At 41.0% G+C, this 21,331-nt stretch overlaps 1 protein-coding gene across 6 annotated transcripts in view; it reads left to right on the top strand.

Annotated features, from left to right (window-relative positions):
- Positions 1 to 21,331, top strand: part of PDE4D (phosphodiesterase 4D) — a 424,494-nt gene that overhangs the window by 355,040 nt on the left and 48,123 nt on the right. For 5 of the 6 annotated variants that reach the window (XM_075727013.1, XM_075727014.1, XM_075727015.1 and 2 more), the window contains exon 6: positions 19,460 to 19,572. In XM_075727013.1, coding sequence (XP_075583128.1) covers positions 19,460 to 19,572 — 113 coding nt within the window. Of the gene's footprint in view, positions 1 to 14,390; positions 14,401 to 19,459; positions 19,573 to 21,331 lie in introns of those variants that run through there. The other variant, XM_075727017.1, reaches the window with a different exon arrangement.

Raw genomic sequence — 21,331 nt, 5'->3', positions numbered from 1 at the left:
AACAAAGTTGATCCAGCATAAGGTAGCTGATATGCTTTGCTTTTCCATTCAAAACAAAACCTCAATGAAAAATGTTTAATTTTTAAAATTATTGTTTTGCCATGTTATGAATTAGACCAAGTTCTCAACAAGGCAAATGACGGTGGTTCCACTGCAGTCTTCACACTTCAGTTTTATTTTGTCATGAAACACCTGACCCCAAAAGAAGTTAAGAGTATCCAGAGTTTTACAGGACAGAAATTCTGTAGGAGAAATACCTCTGGCGGGGGGGGGGGGGGGGGGGGGGGGGGGAATGTACAACTGTACAACTGAAAGAGACATGTGGTCGGGCTTCACTGAACCTGACCAGAGGAGAAATTCAGATTGTCTGATTTCGTACACTGGACATACCTTCCTACCATGACCTCCCCAGTACACAGCACACCACCATGGTCTTTCCCATCCTGTGACTCCACGTGCCAGATGCACCGGGGCAGCCCAAGCTGCAGTTCACTGCCTGCCTGCACACAGCACGTGGGGCCACCTGATCCAACCAGGATCAGGGATTCTGCCAAGCTGATAGCAGAAATCCTGTCTGTCTTTCCCAATTGCATATCCTGACATGCCAAAAACAAGATGCAAGGATGCGGATTATGTTCAGCATGCTGTTATGTACTTGTCTCACAGAGAGCAGAAATCACTGCACAGTCCAGTCCATGGCTTTTCACAAGGCAAGGAGGTCAAATTTTTTACAATGCCTAATGTCTTAGGGCTTGGTGTACACAAGATTTAAGTTTAAAATTCAAAATTGCAGCCTCATTTAAGCTGGGACAAGCTGGTGCAGCCAGCACTCAGCCATGGAGTGATCTGCTCTGGAGAACTGATTCCCATGTTCTGATTTGTTTGGTTGGTTTTATTTAAAAAAAAAAAGTAATAAAAATTTGTGGAAGTAAATTATTTCCTAAGGAAAAAACATGCAATTTCAAAAAAAGAGGTTACGATTCCTCCTAAAACCCAACAATATTCTGTTATTTCTATTTGTGAAACCCATTCTGTGTTGACAATGAACCATTTTAAGGTTTGTGTTATTATGAGATAACTTTGCACGTTATGTGAAACACTCATTTTTGCCTTGCACATTTCATTACCTTGACCACTTGTCTAATCTCACAAGAACACATGGCTTGTCATGTTTGCTTGACTAATTTTACATACTTATTTAGCTTCTTACTCATGAGTTTGAATTCAGTTCTCTTTATATATTTTACTACATTTGTGTAAACAAATGCAAGCTAGGGCTTATATCCTCAGCTGCAGTAAATCAGTGTGCCACTATTAAAATCACTGGTACATACCTATTGGTGAAGATGTAGCCCTTTATTTTTCTATACTTTCCATTGCAGAGACTTGCTGTGGTTTAGAGGATAAGGTGTTAGAACTATACCATGAGTCTAAAACACTCTTCTTGCCTTTAAAAACCAATGTCCTTCTTTACACTAGACCAAATGGAGTTTAAAGCAGAACACTGTTCTGTGTTTAAGGTTAAAATAGGTTATGAAATCTATTAAGATAAAGATGCAATTTAGAGTGCTACATTAGTTATGTCACAGAGATTAAGAGAGTTTACCTAATAATCAAAGCCTGATTTAGTATTTCTTATGGCAGAAGGTTCAGCTACTTTACTTGTACTAGCTTGCTATGAGCTTGTTTCTACTAAGTAAACATTCGTTTTGAAATAATCAATTTTGAATGTCAAAAGTCTGAAACTCCCCACAAAGGTATGATGTGCAATTTTCTAGATGGTACAAGAAGCAGCTCTGCACACTACTGTGCACTGTACACTGTATTTCTCATGGGAAGTTTTCCAAAAGTAGCCTTTAAAATAGTAATTTTTCAATATCTTTTAGGGAAAAAAAAGTGTTATATCCAACTAGAGCTAACATTAGTTGCATGTTGGAGGGCAAGTTTTGGAAACCCTTAGTAAAAAAGTCATTTGACGTGTAAACAAATTGTCAGATAGTAGCAGCTTGTTTTTCAAATCCTAAAAAAAGAAAACACAACCAGCGCTGTCTTTTGCTACCTCTTTTCATCACTCCTGCTATCACTCCTGCCAACTCTATAGAGTGGCTCTTCAGTGAAATTCTGGTCTGTTGCAACCAGTGGGACTTCTGCGCAAGAATTCACTGGAGCTGGGGCTTTAACTGCTGTTCTTTTCCTGTTGAAAAGTGTCATGGTTTAACCCCAGTCAGCAACCAAGCCCTACACAGCCACTCACTCACCCTTATCCTCCCCCCCCACTGTGGGTTGGGGGAGACAATCGGGAGGGGAAAAAAGTAAAACCTGTGCGTTGCGATAAAGGCAGTTTAATAGGACAGAAGAAGAAGAGAAAGTAGTAATAATAATAATAAAAGAATATGCAAAACAAGTGATGCACAATGCAGTTGCTCACCACGCACAGACCGATGCCCAGCCTGTCCCCAAGCAGCGATCGCTGCCCCCCCCCAGCCCCCCCCAGTTTCTATACTGAGCATGACGTCATATGGTGTGGAATAGCCTTTTGGTCAGTTTGGATCAACTCTTCTGGCTGTGCCCCCTCCCAGTTTCTTGTGCACCTGGCAGAGCATGGGAAGCTGACAAGTCCTTGAGTAGCATAAGCAGTACTGAGCAACAACTAAAACATCAGTGTGTTATCAACATTCTTCTCCTACTAAATCCAAAACACAGCACTGTGCCTGCTACTAGGAAGAAAATTATATCAGCTGAAACCAGGACAAAAATTTTTAAGATCTAATTACTATTCTTCAGTTCATAACTTTTCCCCTTTTTCTTCTTTTTCCCTTTCAGAAAATTCATTGTCTCATTCTAGAGTCTGGCCAAGTTGTGTATCTCTTCTCATTTTATAGCTAATCTTATTCTTTCTCAATTGGCTCATATATACTTCATTGAATTTCATTATCTACAACAATGACTTTGAAAACAATCAAACAAAATATTCATCATAAACTTTATTTGGTATTTTTTAACCCCTCCCCTGGAAAGCTTGTTTCTAGTTGTTGTGGTTCAACCCCAGCCGGCAACTAAATGCCACACAGCCACTCACTCACTCTCACATGGTGGGATGGGGGAGAGAATCGGAAGGGTAAAAGTGAGAAAACTCATGAGTTGAGATAAAGACAGTTTAATAGGTAAAGCAAAAGCTACACATGCATGTCAAGCAAAACAAGGAAGTCATTCAGTCCTTCCCGTCAGCAGGCAGGTGTTCAGCCATCTCCAGGACAGCAGGCCTCCATCACGTGGAATGGTTACTTGGGAAGGCAAACGTCATAGCTCGGAACATCCCACCCTTCCTTCTTCTTCCCCCGCTTTCATACGCTGAGCCTGATGTCATATGGTGTGGGATACGCCTTTGGCCAGCGGGGGTCAGCTGTCCCGGCTGTGTCCCCTCCCAGGTTCTTGTGCACCCCCAGTCTGCTCGCTGGTGGGGCAAGAGGCAGAAAAGGCCTTGACTCTATGCAAGCACTGCTCAGCAGTAATGAAAACATCCCTGCGTTATCAACACTGTTTCCAGCACAAATCCAAAACATAGCCCCATACTAGCTACTGTGAAGAAAATTAACTCTACCCCAGCCAAAACCAACACACTAGTACATACAGGAAACTTGGTGTGTATGCTGCCATCAAAACCAACAGATACGTCTTTTAAGGACCTTTAGCATGAATTTTTTATTGCACAGGTACCCAGCAAGAGACTAAGCAGGTGGAAATAAAGGGATCCACATGTTTTCCTTGGACCTTCCACTTCCTCTTACTTTTGGAGATACACTGACTGCTGGTCTCTCTTTCTTTCACGTATTGCATGAGCTTCCTTTGCAATTAAAAGGATACCATGAGTTTGAGTTGCCCTCACTGGAAGTTACTTTATGCTGTATTTGTTACTGTATTTGCCTCTTTCTGGAAGAATATCACTCACCTATCCTGTTACGCTGCTTCTTAATCTGTTGTTTCACTGCCTTTATATCTCCTATTAAAAAGTATCTGTTAGTTCATGCAACAGCTGATTTTAAACTATTGCTTTCCTCTTCCACATTATTCAATCTCTCTCCCCTCAAAAAAACAATTGGCAGCAGTGCATTTTTGCCCAAGTTTAAAGATGAACAGAAGTCCCTAAAGTATAAAAGACACATAATACAGTTTAAAAATTGTATTTATCTTAATTTCCAATACCTGCATTTTAACTGAAAATATTTTAAAATGTCTGTTCTTCCCTGACAAAATTTGAAAGACTTGCATTTCCCTTACATGGGCTGATTTCATCAGTAAACATGTAGAGAAGCTCTGCTCCATTCAGCCACTGATGCTGTAATTGTTGCAGGAGGAATATGGTGTTGGCTGCCAGAACTCAGGTTGTTTTACTTTGATTTTAAATGCAATCACTGGAAATGTTGTAGTCCACACATGAATTTTGTTAGTAGGAAAACTGTTACTCATTTTTTTCCTTCTTTAAAGAAAAAAGAAAAGCTTTAGATTACTTCTATGGTTCAATTTTGTGGCGTTTTTTTTTTTACCTCATGTTGGGTTTTTTTCCATTTCTGCTTTGATTTTTACTTATTAGAGGTTCTTTGTCTTTTATATTATGCTCTGCAAAGTATTTTTGATCCATTCTCAGAAGCGTGATATATACAAACTTTGCATTGTTTTGTTTTATACTTTTGGGACTGAAGCAAGGGCTGCAAAGGATGAGAGTGACATCCCACCAACAGCCTCTCAATAACTGCTGGGAGAGGCACAGAGAGGCCAGCAATTCCTCTGCCTTTTACAAATCTTTTAAAAATTACAAGTACTTTTTTTCTATTTATTCCACTCTTTTGTCAGATAAGAAGATTCTTTAGAAGCTCCATTCACTCATATGTTAAATTAGGATTTGAGTTAGGTATTTGGGTTAGTTTTTTTAAAACAAAGGCTATATTTCGTACAATGGCTATACCATCTGTTCTTTACCACTGGTTCTTGGCTTCTCAGCACCAACACCACAAAAATGGCTTAGGCAGTCAGTTTTGTACAGAAAGTACAGCCAGCTCCGGCATTTTTTTGTATCTGTTACTTGAAAGAATTGACTTGTATCATAACTGCACATCTCTGACACTAAATGCATTTGTACATGGACAAAACACCTTATCTGCTTAGGAATTAATTTCCTCATGGAAGTAAAAATGCTGTTGCTGTGTCCCATATTTTCTTGTGTTTGCCTTTACCATATTTTAGCAGCTTATAAATAATAAGATCAATTTCCCTCCTAACTACCTTCCTTCTCTTCTAAGAGAAGTCTCTGTGAGAGCTCGGAGTAAAGCTGGGTACCTTCTATGTGTGTATCACCACCACAGTCAATATTGTCATAGAAGCAGGCACATCCATGTAGGGTACTGAAACTGGATTTTATAAGGGAAAAAAAGTAAAAGAAAGGTTATTCAGGACTCTTACTGATTTCATTTGGCAAAAATGAAAATACTATTCAAGAATTCTTACCATGATATTAAAAAAACTCCAATGACGGCATGACATGATTAGATAAAAAATCTGTAATCAGATTTTTTTTTTAGAAAACAGATAGTTCTGTGAGTAGCAGGTTTAGCAATGCTTGGTTTCCTATGGATTTATTTCTGACTACTAGATTCCTTTGTTTCTAACAGATACAACTTAGAAGTTTTCCCTACCAAAGCATAGCCCTCTCCCCTCTGCAGCTTCTGTATGCTCTGCAGGTATCTAGTATGTTTGAAATCTCTATCCCTCTGCTAGGTTTGGTTGAGGTTGACCAAAAGACTTAAATGTAGGCAGACATCCAAAAACAAAAGTATTTTGTGAATTGCTGCCACTCATTTATACTAACACAGTATGTGTCTTCACATGTAGCCAAAGGTCTGGTGTACAGAAGAGTTCTCAGAAAGTTTCATTTCCTCGTTTTTATGCTTTTTTCCTGGATCATAGAGATGGTTTGTGAAACAAAAAAAATATTTTGAATTTTAAAGGTAATTCTGGTAAAAAGATAAAAGGTGTTCACTCTTTTCATGTAGTCTCAGATGTAACCAAGAATCGTTGTATCAATACAGATGACTTATGCAAGAGAGAAAATGTTTTTAGTAGTTCCTGAATAAGTAGCTGAACAATAAAATATATGTATCAGAGATTTTACGGGGTTGCAGGAACAACTTTGTGGTAAAGCTGCCAACGTTCATTGTGTCAGCTTGTGAGAAGTAACAACTTTTCTGTTGAATAAACAGAGCAACAAGCATAGTTGTTCTCAAGCTGAAGTCTTGAGACTTGAGAACTTGAGAATTGAGGAGCACCATGTGTCTTCATCTTCTGTTTGAGCTTTTAGGGAAATACCACTATTGAAAGCTGTAGGCAGATGTCCTCTTTCAGGTTCTCATCACAGAGGTTATTACAGGCTGCTAAGTTACTGCCCAAATTTGTTTCACAGTGAAGTCATTTCTCTGTGTGCTTCCTAATATGCTCCAGACAAAATCAGCTAATTTAGCTTAGATCAGCAACTTAAACAAGTTAAGCTGTCTTAGGTCTTCTTGTTTCAAGCCTATTAGCTCTCTTAAACCTTTTCTACCAGCGATGTGGTGACGTTAGTAATGTATACAAGGAGCTATTACTGAGCAGATTTGGGCTAAGATAGAAGATGACGTTTCTCCATGGTCCATGTTTGAGCACCAGGTAATTTGATACAGGTTTTGGAAGGACAAATGTGCTCAGGTGCATAAAAATGTTTATCACACATGATAGAAGTCTATGAAAGTATGACTAGCATGGAAAAAACTAATTATATATATGGATATATATATAAAATAAAATACAAAAATGCTAGTGAATTAAAACTAATGAACAAATATTACAAAATACGAAAATACAAATGAAGGTACAATAAATGTAGGTTTGTGAGAACCTGTTTAGCAATGACTTACATTGCTTACTCTTGAGAGCTGCCTCTTTTTTGAGGATTTTTCCTGTTGTTTTATAAACTTCTTTTGTCCTAAACAAGAATTAAAGAAACTGAGCTGTAGTAAAACTTCCAATGACTTGAGCGCCACATCATAGTAAACTTGCCATAACATGGAAAGTTGCTAAATAGATTCTGAAATTTAAAAAAAAAACCAAACCAACCCAACAAAAAAGCCAGTGCTGATTTGCCTGGACACAGCATCCCTTGCTTTATCGAACTACACACATAAATCTAGTTAATTTAAAATTAGCTAAAATGCTATGAAGAAACAACCAGTGCTTTTGATTTTGAAACTGGTTCTAACTGATGCCTAAGCAAGCTTTGCCAGGTGGAATAAAACCATTTTACCAGAAGTTTTGAACTTGTCAAGTCTCAGAGAAAACGTAGAGTCATGTTGGGTCACACCAACACAGCACGTTCAGGAACGTGCAGCGGGAGAAGGTGATCCTAAATCAGAAGCTGGTGTCCTTTCCTTTAAATCAACACTAAGCTACAGTAGTTTGTAAGCAGTCACATGGCTGGCAGTTTAAAATATTATATTTGTCAAGATGTGAAGTTGGTGTTTGTAGACATGGCTAGCTTGCCTGGAAAAATGTTTATGGCTAAACTGCTCTCGTAGCTTCAGTTAGGTCCTATAATCTATATAGCTTTTTGTTATCAATTGTGCAGTGTGCTGCACCAATCTGTAAATGCCGTGCCACTACTCTTGTGTGTCACTGTTGAGCATAAATGAGTGCAATGTAAATGGATATAATTTAGATATGGTTTGTTAATCCACTCTTACACCATTAAAGCAAGATACTGCATTGAAGTTCTTACTAGATTCAACACTATTATTATTTATTTTAAAATAAATGCAATTTGCTCTTCTTTCAAAATGTAATAATGGCCCCTTTCAAGTTGCTTTAAAAATTGAGAGAGCTGCACAGCAGTGCTGTCAAGGGCCTGCTAGCAACACCAACAGTCCAAACTGTCAAGGCCTGGGCAATGAGCAGCCGTCCTGAATAATTCTTTTTTGACTTTCAACATGAAATAGTCTTTATTAAGGTCAAGTTTGCTGTAGTAAATGTTGATAAAAGTTATGTAAATGTACAAAATTATTAATTGTCCCCTAAATTGCTAGTGGGAATAATATTTGTAATTATTGTCAAAATACTTATCTGCTTAGAGAGGTTATTAGTAGAACGTGGAACAGAATAAAAAACTGTAGACTACATCTGAATTAGGAAAAAGCTGGTTTTTCCCTAACAACATTTAATAGAGGAGATCTCCTTTGATTAAACCCTCCCTGCTGGCAGAAAACCCACAGGTTACTTTTCCCAGATCTCCCAGGCCTGGACAACTGATTACTCTCTTACTGCAATGTCTGTATGTTCCTGCTGCCTTCATATTCATACCTTGAATTGCAGAACGTTAATGGTTTTGCACTTAGCTCTGTGGTTTTGCATCCTAGGACAGACAGTGCAGTTCTTGTGTAGGATATTGGGACAGAGCTATAGGGTCCAGCTACAGGTTTGTGCACAAAGAGGAAAGAAGTGAAAAATCAGTTATTTGTGTTTCTTTAGGTATGTTCCAGTATTTCCTTTGAAACCCATGTAGATGAGAAAGTCTTATAGAAATGTTGTTTTGAAATTGGGACAGCTCTAGCTCACCTGGTAAAGATAACCTTAAAAGATGATTAACAAACCTCATTTTTCAGAAAAAAAAAAAGGGGGGGGGGGGGGGGGGAGCCTGTTGACATGTTGAAATTGTCTCTGCAGAGGTAAGTGTCCTAGGATTAGGGACAATGTGATTTTAAAGATGAATTGAGTCACAAAGTACAGATCTTTATTCCACAGTGCTCTTTCTTGCTGTTAAGAAATCAAACATTTTGAGAAACAGGTTTTTGATTCTTTACTGTGCCAAGTTTCCTTTTGCAGCACTGGTGAGGAATCATTAGTGAGCTTCATAAAGCTCCTTCATTCTCAGGGCAAATTTACACGAGCCCCAGGTAGCACTATGAAACCTATAGCAATTGCCTCTGCTCAGATCCCAGACTGACTGCCAAATGTAGGTGTTTATCTTCAGAGGTTCAGAAATCTTAGTTTTATTTTTCACTAGAAAATAACAATTTTCAAAACCCAAAAACTTTTGTGGAAGTGTACCAGTATCACTGAAGTGTACTCTGGGAAAAATTTCTGAGCTCCCTTAGAGAGTGTTAAGAGAACAGCAATACAATGGCATTCCCAGGCTGAAGTATCTCCCCATCCTCATGATAATGAGGAAGGGGAGGGATCTCAAACAATGCAGTTGTGGTGTGCAAATCAGCATCTTCTCTTGGAGCTGCCCCACTTTGTATAAATAAGTAAACAGTTGAACCACAGAGATAACGATCATTTGCAGGGCTAGGAGGGGAGAAGCTTCCTTTTTATTATTTATCCATACCAGAAGAACTTGAGAGAAAAAAATCAACAGATCCACCTCAAACGTAGTCAACAACCCTGCATTCAGGATGCTCACACAGGATGTGGGAAACTAGTGCAAAATTTTGAACCCGCTCTGTTCCAGGACAGTTGTATAATAATCAGGCTATTATAAGGTAAGGTTTTCTTTTATTTCATTTCAGGAAAAAAAAAAAAAAAAACAACTTTGAACCAGTTTGGTGTTACCCTTCTGTAGAGTAGGGTATGTATATGTTTTGGGTTTGTTTTAATTCTCAAAAATTTTCTGGGATGGAGAAACATTTCCCATCAGTTCTAATTTGGACCTATATCCATGGGAGGAGAAAAGAACAAGTTGGGCAGTCTTTCTCAAAAAAAGAAAGCTCCAGCATGAGGTGGATTAATCATTACTGTGATGTATCTCACCTGAACCTTTTTGTTCTTACCCTACTTTTGATCTGGTTTATTTCATCTACCTAAAAATTAGGGGCAGGTCATCAGTTAGTAAGAAAGAGCGTGGCACCACGTAAATCAATGCCGAGTGTTTGGCATGGGGCTTCTAGAAGAAAATCTGAGGGAAAAAAATCCTTCTGTGGGTTTCAGGGAAATGAACTGTTAATGAATATTGTGAAAGAGATGAAATTTGCTGTAAGGGAAAGACTGACACAGTGTTTGTTGAGTTTTCAACTTGACGCATGGAGGAGCAGGTTGAGCTGTCTTGTGGTTTTGCTGGATGACGTTTGTCCGTTGCCTACCTGTCATCCAAAACAAACTGTCTCCCAGCCTGGCCTTTTCACAGCCACAGAAACAGTGACTGATACTTACAGTGTCAGCTCGAGGGTTAGTAGCCTCCGGGATAATTTCCTGAGGCAATGTGACACAGAAGTGTAGCAGAAATGATGATTGACTCATTGTCCAGTGTAAAGAAATTGTATGACTAACACAGTTCATTCAGTTTAAACGGTAGGTTTCTTATCTATGATATAAACCTAATAATAGTGAGGCATATCTGACTTCCAAAGGAGTGTTTTTATTCCTCCACAAAGCAAAAAATCAAACCAGTGGAAACAGTATTACCTTAAAACCAGCATAAATAGGAAGTGAGATTGTGCTTAAAAAACTAGGGGCAAAGACCCACTGCTTTGATGTATTTGCACCATCTATTATTTCATGAGATCTAATCCTGAAGGGGGCTCTTGGGCACTACTATAGTAATATTTTGAATATATTAATAAGCAATGACACTAAACCAAAAGAGAGCATAAAAATATTTATGATAACAGTAAAGGTTGTGTTAGAATTATCTTACTAAAACCAAACTAAGTTTATCCACCTCCTTAGTGTTATGATTTGTAGGCAGAAAGATTATTCACTTCTTCAGCAGTGTCAAGAGACAAGCATGGAATTTTACAGGAGATGCAGTACATAATCTGCAGATTTTATAGAGTGAGGGTCTGATTCAGCACATACTCACTGGGAATAATTCATCAAGAGTATCCATACAGACAGGAACTTCACATTTTTCCATTATCTTTAGTAGGGCACAAGAGTCCAGTGATACGGAGTGTGCTGCTGGCCCAAAGGCTGATTCAGACATCACATGACCTGAGAAGGAAGCAGCTTTTAAGCTAAATAAATATTGAAGCTAAAAGTGATGTTTATTGGTTGCCTGTGTTCTTGGTTTAGGGAGGGGTGCGGAAGTGTAGCCCATTTGTGCCATGTAAATACACCCCAGCTAATTGGGTGTGAAGGGAAGATCAGTTTCATAAAAGGGAAGGAGGAAAATTCATTCCCACTACTGCCCTTTCTGCTGCTTTCAGGAATGAAGATGAATGAAGTTGAGTGTTCTTGTGTTTGTCCTTTTGCTTCGTTGGAAAGAGAGCAGGCTTCCTGCTACTCAACTGGGGCAAGGCTGAGAGGTTTCCTCTCTCCTGCAATCTCCAGGGCCCTGAGATAAACCCTGTCACCAGCTGCTCTCTCTTGCCATCAATTCATTTAGTTTATCTTATCAATATAATTCAAATCTGGCTCAATTAGAATTATCACCAGAAACACTCAGGACATTTTTAGAGTGCTTTTCTTAGGAAATAGGTGTGTATTACTACCAGCCACCTATTAACTTTTGAAATAATTGACCACTGTTAGCTAAATCTGATAGTGAGGTAGTGATTTATGAAATTTATTAACTATAAACTATGTAAAAATGGGTGACTTTACAGAGGAGCTTATTAACACTGTCTTTTAAGAAAAAAAAACCTGCAGTTTGGGCACATTTCTCATTAGACACCAGAGGATCTAGATGAAAAAGAGCCAACATGAATGCCCCAACTCTTGGAAAGCTTTCATTTAGCTTTCCCATTTTATCAGACACCAGGAATTCTGTTGAGGTTTCTTTGGCAAAGACCAGCTGAAGGTTTTTCGAAAGGTTGGCATTTATAATTTTTTAATATAGTGTGAGCTCAGGCTGCAATGTTGGATGTTGTGAAGTTCAGAAGTCAAATCAACCAGGAGACACAACTGTTCAGGGAAACACTCTTTGGTAGTTCTGGTACTTACAGATATCTTTATTTTTATTTTATTCTGCAGTGATTTCTGAATATACATTTGTAAAGGTTTTGAGGAACTCTCAAAGCCAAACAGGGATCCTGAAATTCTTTCCCAGATGGGACTCCCAATTTTCACATTTCAGCTTGATCTAAACAAGTTCCAGTTGGTAATAAAGATTTTGTGACAGAACAGAGTTTCTGGGTCTTGGAGCTATTGCCATCTCAGATGAAACCATCAGTAATCTGTTTAAAAGTGAAGTTGGTGGTTTCTAATGGGCTTGTATGGTTTTTTGACAAAAACTTGAGCTATTCCTTTGTGTTCTGATCATGTGTTCTAAGAAAGTAGGAAAACAAAATTGTTAGTAGGTCTTTTTAACAGTAAAGTTTTATACGTATAAATTCAGTGATTTGTATTTCTTGTTTTCATCATAATGCACAGAATAATATATATGAGTTGAGCTCTTCAGCAAAATCCTGATGGGCGCAATGTAATATCCTTTGATCCCTTCTACTAGGGTCAAAGACTATTACAGAACAGCAAATATGACAGTGTGGCTATTTGAACCACCCACTTCTTGCCAAAATGGGCTTTATTGTTTCAGCTGCTAATTTAATCACAGAGTCACAGAATGGTTGAGGCTGGAAGGGATCTCTGGAGCTCATCTGGTGCAATCCCACTGCTCAAGGAGGGCCACCTAGAGCCAGTTGCCCAGGACCATGTCCAGACAGCTTTTGAACATCTCCAAGCATGCAGACTCCACAGCCTCTCAGGACAACCTGTGCCAGTGCTTGGTCACCCTTGCAGTAAAAAAGTGTTTCCTGGTGTTCAGAGGGAACCTCCTATATTTCAGTTTGTGCCCGTTGCCTCTAATTTTGTTCTACTTCAAAAATCTCTCACTGTGTTGAATGAACAGCAGTATCCTCCTCAGAAACAAACTATTTTACAGCTACAGGGGGAACTGATCTTGAGGGTACATCCTCTCACCTAGAAAAAGTATTTTTTGTATGATACAAGAAGTAGGATAAGAAGGCAGTTTGAGCAATGAATCCATCATTTAACTCCTTGCCCACAAGCCTCAGAGTACAGAATCAACACAATTACAACTGTTGGGGAAAAAAAAAAGATTTTAAAAACAAACAGACCTTTTCTCAAAATGCAGTTTGTTCATTAAAAGAAAGCAATAAAAATGCATGCAAAAGACATTTTGCTACTTGAAAATCAAGAGTTTTCCTCTTTTTCTTTGTTTTGAGCAAGGTTGGTTGCTTGATGCAAGGGCTTACTTCTTTTCCCCAGTGAGTGAGTGACAGCGGTCGTTCTGGCAGATTCTTACAGGCAGTGGAGTAAGGATTGCATTAGTCCTTTGCCAAAGTGGTCAGAGGGGAAAGGAGCAGTGGGTAGGGATGTGTGGTAATAGAAGAACATCCATTTGGCCTTGTTGGGTATTTGATAAGAGCATGGAGTGGATTTAAACATTCACGCTGCAAATATTTTTATGTGCTCTGTCATTAAAGCAGTAAATTATTTAAATACACTGTATGTACTGAATGTGTGCTTTTGTGCTTGGCTTCGAGGAACAATACTTTTCTGATAGTCTGCTGTACTACTCTGGCATCCCGAGGCTGTTTCTTAGGATGAATTTGCGAATACTTAATACAGAAATACTTCTAGACTTTAGAAGAAATTATATCAGTATGAGTAACTTCGTTCCAAAGCTTTTTCCAAGAAGTAGACCAAATGTTTAACAGAAAAAACAGAGGAAGCCAGCTCAAGTAACATTCCCATCCCCATGCAGTGAAACTGAGCCTACATAGTGAGAGCCTAATGATACAGTTCTTCTATAGTTATAAGAGTCAAAAGTGCCTTATTTACTCTGAACTAACTTTGACAGGCCTGTTTCAAAAGCCCAATAACTTCTTCATAGATATCTGCAGCCTTCCTGTTACCTGGTTTTGTAAGAACATAAACACCTGTTACTCATACCTGTGCCCTTGAAATACAGTCTTAGGGTATAGCGAGACTGTTACATGGCATATGGGGATTTCTCTGAGATCATGAGGGCTATACAAAATGTTGGGGGGAAAAAACACACCTTTTTTCCTAGATTCTCATTTAATGTGTGTTGTCCATGTGTTTCTTTATACAGTCCTTTTTTATAATATAAGTGTAGTCAAGTATTTTGACAAGTTGTGCATAACTGGACTTTTATCATTTTGGTCCTATGATTTCCTGGAGGTTACTACATTCTCTGTTCAAGGAGATAAGGCAGTTTCCGTAGCCTAAGGCGTTGTATAAAGCAGTACGTTGGGGGAGTCCTGCAGATCATCACATCCTGAAAGAAGAGTAGTCGTGGTCATTTGGACACAGTCCGCCTATGCATAAGTCTACTAACCGGTACAAAGGATTTTTCTTCACTAGAGTGGAAACTTGGAGAGATTCCTGGCATGGAAGAAAGTGAGTGTTCAGAGTGGGACCATAAAACAGTTTCTGAGAAATCTGCTGCAGCTGAGTTGTTTTCCCAGATGCTCATTCCAAAAATCTAATCAAGAGTATTTTGTTTTACTTCTGATTGTGGAGGGATGTCTGCAAATATCTAGGTCTTAAACAAAAATATCTTTCATGATTATATTTTATCACCAATAAGACATATATGAACACTCCACAAAGATAGCTTTTTAAGTCACAGTATTTATGATTTTCTCAGTAAAACCGAAAAACAAACTGAATTTTTTTTCAGTTGTAAAGGGGGTGACTAAGAAAACGGATGCTATTTCTACGTTGAATCAGTGTTAATATGGGTATGTTTAATAGAAGGTGCCAGCATTGACTAAAACATCAGTCACGTCAATATATAGGCCATCAGTTAAGGCTGTAAGTACGAACATCCTCATTTACAGAAAAAATTCTTAGTTTGAACCACAGAGGATTTTTTTTAAATGCTGTAGTAGTAAGAGAAACTGAAACTCTTGGCCCAGCAATTCTGTTGCTCTAAACTTCAAACTTACACTAGGTAAAAGAGCAAAAAGACGGTCAGAAAATTCAGGGAAGATGTCCAGGGTCTGAGTCGCACAGTAGATCTTCAGCTTGTCTTCATTTAGAGTAGCCTGGAGGTTTCCAGTGTTTCTTCCAGCTGCCTGCACCCCCAAAAGACAACACACATGCCGAGCGTGTCTGGATCATGCCACTGCTCCGCAGTGACCTTGTCTTGCCTCCAAGACACTCCCATTTTAAAGGAACACAGTGGTCAAAGCCCTTGGCTGTGCACTTGCTGAGTCAACTCTTTTCCAGCCTCTTTGCACCACTCGGACAGTATCAACCGATTGGACAACAATAAAGAATCTGTACTTACCTTTTCCTTCTGCTGTGCTGAAATTCTATAAAGTACTGCAAAGGTTAGTACAGATATACTTGAGCACTAGTAGAGAAGTCTAATACTGCTTGTTGTTCTCTGGGAATAGTAGGGCACTGTATATGAAAATCATGATGAGCCGTTAAGTGAAGTGGACACTACTCCTAATTATTGCCATATGGTCATTGTCCCCCTTGAAAATTTTGAACAGAACTTGTTCTGTTCATCAATGAGCATCTAAGGGTGTGCATACTTGTGGCTATTGCAAAAACACTCCACTATTTTGAATAATGTCCATTCACCTCTGGAAAAGGGAAGGCAAGAAGAAGTCTGGATTGTGATTAATTGGCAGAACCATTTACAGAAAATTTTGCAGTGCCTGCGTCATGATTAACTTGCCACCTCAACAAACATAACGCTAACTGATACTCAACAAAAAACATCCCCATTGAATTGTAAACACTGTCTTTCAGATGTGTCACACTTACTATAAATGTTATCTGATCCAAAAGATTTCCCCTGGCAAATGAAGTCAGGTCAGCTCATCAAGCTAATGAGCATCAAGCAACCAACCTTGCTCAAAATAAAGAAAAAGAGGAAAACTCTTGATTTTCAAGTAGCAAAATGTCTTTTGCATGCATTTTTATTGAAGTGTGTGAATACAAGTCCAGCTATCTCTGGTGCTGTGTTAAGAGCTGTGCTAAGAATCAAGTCTGTTATGAAAACAGACATTAGAACAACCTTTTAAAAAAAAAAAAGGTGTGCAGTGCCAAAAGATTATGGCTGAGCTTTTTCTTTCTGCTAGCCTTTGATTTGTTTTTTCTATGTACCGTATTGAAAGCTACATGTGGTGGAATTGTTTTTAGTAATCTGGGAACTGTAAAGAGAACATTTGCTGTCACTTCCTTTTTTCTAAAAGCATATATGAAATAACATGCAAATTGTTAAAGCAAATGGTGTTAAACTGTATTTCTCTCCCTCTCGTTAAAGCCTAATGAGATATAAAAAGAACCTTTGAAATTTCAAACCCCCTCTTACTTACAGAAGGACTTTGTCACTTGGGGGGTTGGGGGAGGAAGCTTGATCATATGCCTATACCAAAAAACCCGATTAGTAGATCAGTCCTGGCTGGGAATAATTACAGGGTGCTACCTTAGAGGTAACACAGAGGTCAGAAACAGTGTTGTGAGGCTGTCAAAGCTGTGTGGCTGATAATTATTTTTTTATGCTTAGCTTAGTGGTGACAGGGTGTTACACTTGAAAAGCTGTTAACCTCAACATTTTCCACCACATTGTATAACAACAAAAGTGTGGGCCAAGTTTAGAGCTTCACTACTGTTTAGAAAAAAACTAGTTCTGCTTTGGAAAAAAGGTGGTTCTGCCCTTCAGAACTGTGGGAACAAAGTGGGTGCGCTTGTTTGATGGGTACTTTGTCACCAGTTAGAAACCCTTTTATTTCTGTTTAAGTTATCGGGGCTGGCCTGACGGCTCTGTGATCTGAGAACTGGCAGGAGATGCTGAGTTCCGCAGGTCTTTAGGCTAGCGTTGGCCATCAGAAGTTTACTTAGTCCAAGTGGTCAGTCGGGTCCCCACGGCAACCGCAGACTCCTGAAGCGTGGGAGTCAGAAATGACAGATCGTGAGAAACATCCTAAGGGTGATGGGACTTCCTTCTGTTTTCTAATGTGCTTTGAGATATACTGGGAAGGTGGATAGTAGATAAAAAGTCATGAATGTGGGGTGCTGTTGGTAGTATATATTATTGCTACGTGGGTAACAAGAAAAATAGGTTTTAAAATAAATAACAAACCGAGAGTTTTATTTCGTACCTAAATGTGGTATCCCTCAAGTTTATTTTGTTGTTTTCATACTTCTTGGAAAAACCTTACCCTCTCACTCTCTTAAGTGTTAGAAGGGATTATGTTTACTTCTGAAGAAAAACACAAGTTTCCCAATATATGATTTTCAGGAACTACTGAAGGGCAGGCTACAGGCTAGTAACAAAGTAACGTCATAGAGATTCATTTTACTGCACTTCATTATGCATTTTATCCTCAATGACATCATTGTATAAGGTCATCAGATAACTATGCATTCGTTAACCGCATCTCCGCTTCATCAAAAGCATTTAACACAGTACACTTACAAACATATTATAAACAAAGTTATTTCTATTTCCAGTACTGATCTTGATGAAATCTACACTGTGAGGTCATGTTCAAGAACTAGCAAGCTGTGATGTCTGCTGTGTTGCAGAACGTCACAGGTTCTCTTTTGATGGATAAACAGGCTGGAAAATCCTGACTTCATTTGCCAGGGGAAATCTTTTGGATCAGATAACATTTATAGTAAGTGTGACACATCTGAAAGACAGTGTTTACAATTCAATGGGGATGTTTTTTGTTGAGTATCAGTTGGCGTTATGTTTGTTGAGGTGGCAAGTTAATCATGACGCAGGCACTGCAAAATTTTCTGTAAATGGTTCTGCCAATTAATCACAATCCAGACTTCTTCTTGCCTTCCCTTTTCCAGAGGTGAATGGACATTATTCAAAATAGTGGAGTGTTTTTGCAATAGCCACAAGTATGCAAAGTTTAACAGCTGTGAAGGAACCCAAAGTTTTTGAGCATGTGCTCTGAAATGTGAAAAGATATGAATCTAGTATCCTAGATGTTGAACAGTAATGCGCTGAGCTCTTTGGCAGTAGTCCATGCTGGGGTGTTTTATTTTAAAAGGAGTTTTAGTTCATTTGTTTGCCTGATTTTTTTGCTTGTCTGACATTTTGAAAATAAGGTTAATTTGATGTGAAACAAGTTAAAGGAGATGTTTTAGATGGCTATAAGAAGCACACTGAACAAACCTTTCTCTACCTTGGAGTTATGTTTGCACCGTAGCTGATCCAGAAGCATGCATGCCAGGAGTTTCTAAACTTGATGTTTCAGATACACAGCTTGCAAGACAGCGTGCCTGGGCTGAAACTCACTCAGCTCCGAGTTCAGTGTGGAGAAGCATTCTCCCCTTCTGATCTACATCAGAAAAAAAAGAATAGCCAGGCTTTGTAGGTGAGGCTCGCACCCTCGGCATGGGATTACTTTTTCTGAAATTACTTGCATTCGAACAGATCTCCTGCTGTTGGAGACTTAGCGAAGAAGGGAATGTCTTCCTCTCCGTAAGTGCAACTTCGGCAAGTGTTAAGACAGCTAGCTCCCATGTGGCATATAGCAGTTTTGGCTAGACCGTGACTTTCCATACAGTTATTGGGTCCATTTCCCGTGTACGCGTTGCTGGGTGCAGTTCGCCAACATGTATAGTTTGTGCGCGCGCACGCACACACACACACACACACACACACACTCTCACACACACACACTCTCACACACACACACGCACACACACTCCTCCCCCCACACACACTTTTGGGTTGGCGCAAACACTGCTGCAGTTGTCTGAACGCTCCTGGAGCAGCCGGTGCTCCGGCGGGTCATCGTTACCCCGAGCACTTAGCACGTGTTCGCACATCTTCCCCACACTTGATCAACATTAACCAGTTCATTCTCATGCTGCCCCTGGGGGTAGGTGAGAAAACAGGCGGACGACCGCCCAGCGCGGCGGGGCCGGCTCCGCGCCGGGTTTTGCGGGGCTCCCCACGCCGCGGCGGCTGCCGGCGGGGGGGTGTGGGTGCGTGTAAGCAGCCGGGGGGGCGGCGGGTCCCCGCCAGCAGCCCTCCCGCCGGCGGAGCTGCGAAAACAGGAAGCGCGGTGGCCGCAGCCGGCGGCCGCGCTGATTCATCGCGCCCTGCGCCGCCCCGCCGCCGCCGCCGGCCCCGGCCTCCCCCCGCCGCGGAGCGGCTCCGCGCCCGCGGAGCTGGGCCAGGGGCGGCGCTGCGGCCGGCGGGGCGGGGCGGGGCGGGGCGGGGCGGGCGGCGGGCGAGCCCGGCGGCGAGCGCGGCCGGCGGGAAGTTTCTGCCGGCGCTCGGCGAGCCGGTGGCTCCGGAGAGGAGCGCGGCCCCGCGGAGGGGAAGCGCCGCCCGCTGCCCGGCTTGGCAATATGAGGGAGCAGCACTCATGCGTGGGCACCGGGCAGCGGAGGATGGACTCTCTGGAGCTCGCCGTTAGCCCTGTGAAACGCTTGCGAGCTGAGTACGCCTTTCCCTGTCTCTTCGCAGAGGAGGCCTACCAAAAGCTGGCCGGCGAGACCCTGGAGGAGTTGGACTGGTGCCTGGACCAGCTGGAGACCCTGCAGACCCGGCACTCCGTCAGCGAAATGGCCTCGAACAAGGTAGGAGCCGGCGGGCAGCGGCAGCCCGGGGGGTGCGGGCGGGCTTGCGGCGCGGCTGGGCGACCCCCGCCGCGGCAGGAGGGTCCCCGGCGGGAGAGAGGGGGGTCCCCGGCGGGAGAGAGGGGGGTCCCCGGCGGGAGAGAGGGGGGTCCCCGGCGGGAGAGAGGGGGTCCCGGGCCCGGCAGCCCGCCGCGGGACGTGACAGCCTCCGGCTGTGCGCTTGGGTGCCGGACAGGCTGTTGTGGTGCTTTTTGCACAGCTTGCTTAGGTTTCAGCCGGACAGGCTGTTGTGGTGCTTTATGCACGGCTTGCTTAGGTTTCAGGGCGAGTTGTGAGGGTGATGCAGATCTCGGAGAGCTGCGGTGTTTTCTCCCCGTGTGCCTGAATTTAAAAGCAAAACGAGACTGGTTTTGGCTGCGTCACTTGCTCTTTTCTTTGCACAGCACCCCATTCTGAATCACAGAATCGTTTAGGCTGGAAAAGACCTCTCAGCTCATCACGTCCAACCATTAAGTAGCGATCTTTCCTAGAAAATGGTGTAGAAAGTAGCGTGAAAAGGTGATAAAGGTAATTCTTGATCCTAGGGGAGCTGCAGGCTAAATTTTATTTGTAAGTAGTAATGCTAACATGATTTGCTATGAAAGTTCTCGCTCGGAACCGAGGTGCCATCACAATAGTCAGGACAGACACCTAGATACAGAGAGGTGTGCTCCCGAGGCAGAGTATGCCCTTCCTAGAAGCTGAGGATGCCTGCTAGCCCGGGACTGTGTGCTGGTATTTGGTCTGTGCCTGTGTTTGTTTTGCAGTGTGAAATAGAGTTTCCACATGCTCCGTTCCAAAGTACACTTTCTTTCAGGAGTTTGGTTTGCAAACAGTATGTAGCTATGTTTCTGGAGTTAATTTTTAAAGCCAAATTAATAAGCCTGCTGTCTTGCTTCAGAATTTGTATTTGTCATCAACTGATACTCTGAGTAGTTGGGGAGCTACATGTACAATGAGAAAGAAGAAGGAAGTTTTAATTAAATAAATAGCCTGGTTTTGCCTCTCTTACGTCTGCAAAAGCAGCTGATGCTCTGTATTTTAGCACTTTTTCACCGTTTTAGTTGCAATTAGTATTTTAGTCGCAATTAGTATTTTTTAAAGTCAGAAAATAATAAGTGGCTTTGGCTTAGCCTATGCCTTTTTAAAGTTCTGCTGTCTCGCTTTGACTGCCCTTACCAAATACATACTGTTTCTCATTGATGCTTTTTAAGTCCACATTCAACTCGGCCTGCATGAAAGATGTGAGGTGTTTGCACTCTTGTGTGGCTTAGTCCCGTAATATAATCTCTCTTGTGCTTTTCTTGTCTTTAGAGAGTTTTAGCAGCACTTAAATCTCCGTATTAAGAGTTATCTGTCTGGCATGGCCCTATTCTCAGAACCCTGTTTTCAGTTTTTATTGCCAGTTGAAAGATCTCATTATTCAGGGCATAGTGCGTATGTACCGGCAAGTTACAAAGTCAAGAGTTTCGGAGTTTTGTTTTAGCACTATTTGAATCCAGTGACACTGTTTTCAAAGGGAGTAAGATCAGACCAACATGTAGGGCCTGATCTTTCCTTGCTAACAAGTTTGAACACCTATCTGTTCCCTGATTTGTGATGTCTGTATAGCCACTGTTTCACAAGATCCTGGACATTCTTCAAGTATTTATTTATAGATAGGATAGGTAATATATTTTATGAACAATGAGGACAAGCTGTTTTTAGAATAAGATAAAAC

Source organism: Pelecanus crispus, chromosome Z (assembly GCF_030463565.1).
Source record: "Pelecanus crispus isolate bPelCri1 chromosome Z, bPelCri1.pri, whole genome shotgun sequence".
In the NCBI taxonomy this organism is placed as follows: domain Eukaryota; kingdom Metazoa; phylum Chordata; class Aves; order Pelecaniformes; family Pelecanidae; genus Pelecanus; species Pelecanus crispus.
Note: the sequence above shows the minus strand (reverse complement) of the source record. Positions and strands in the feature narration are given on the sequence as shown.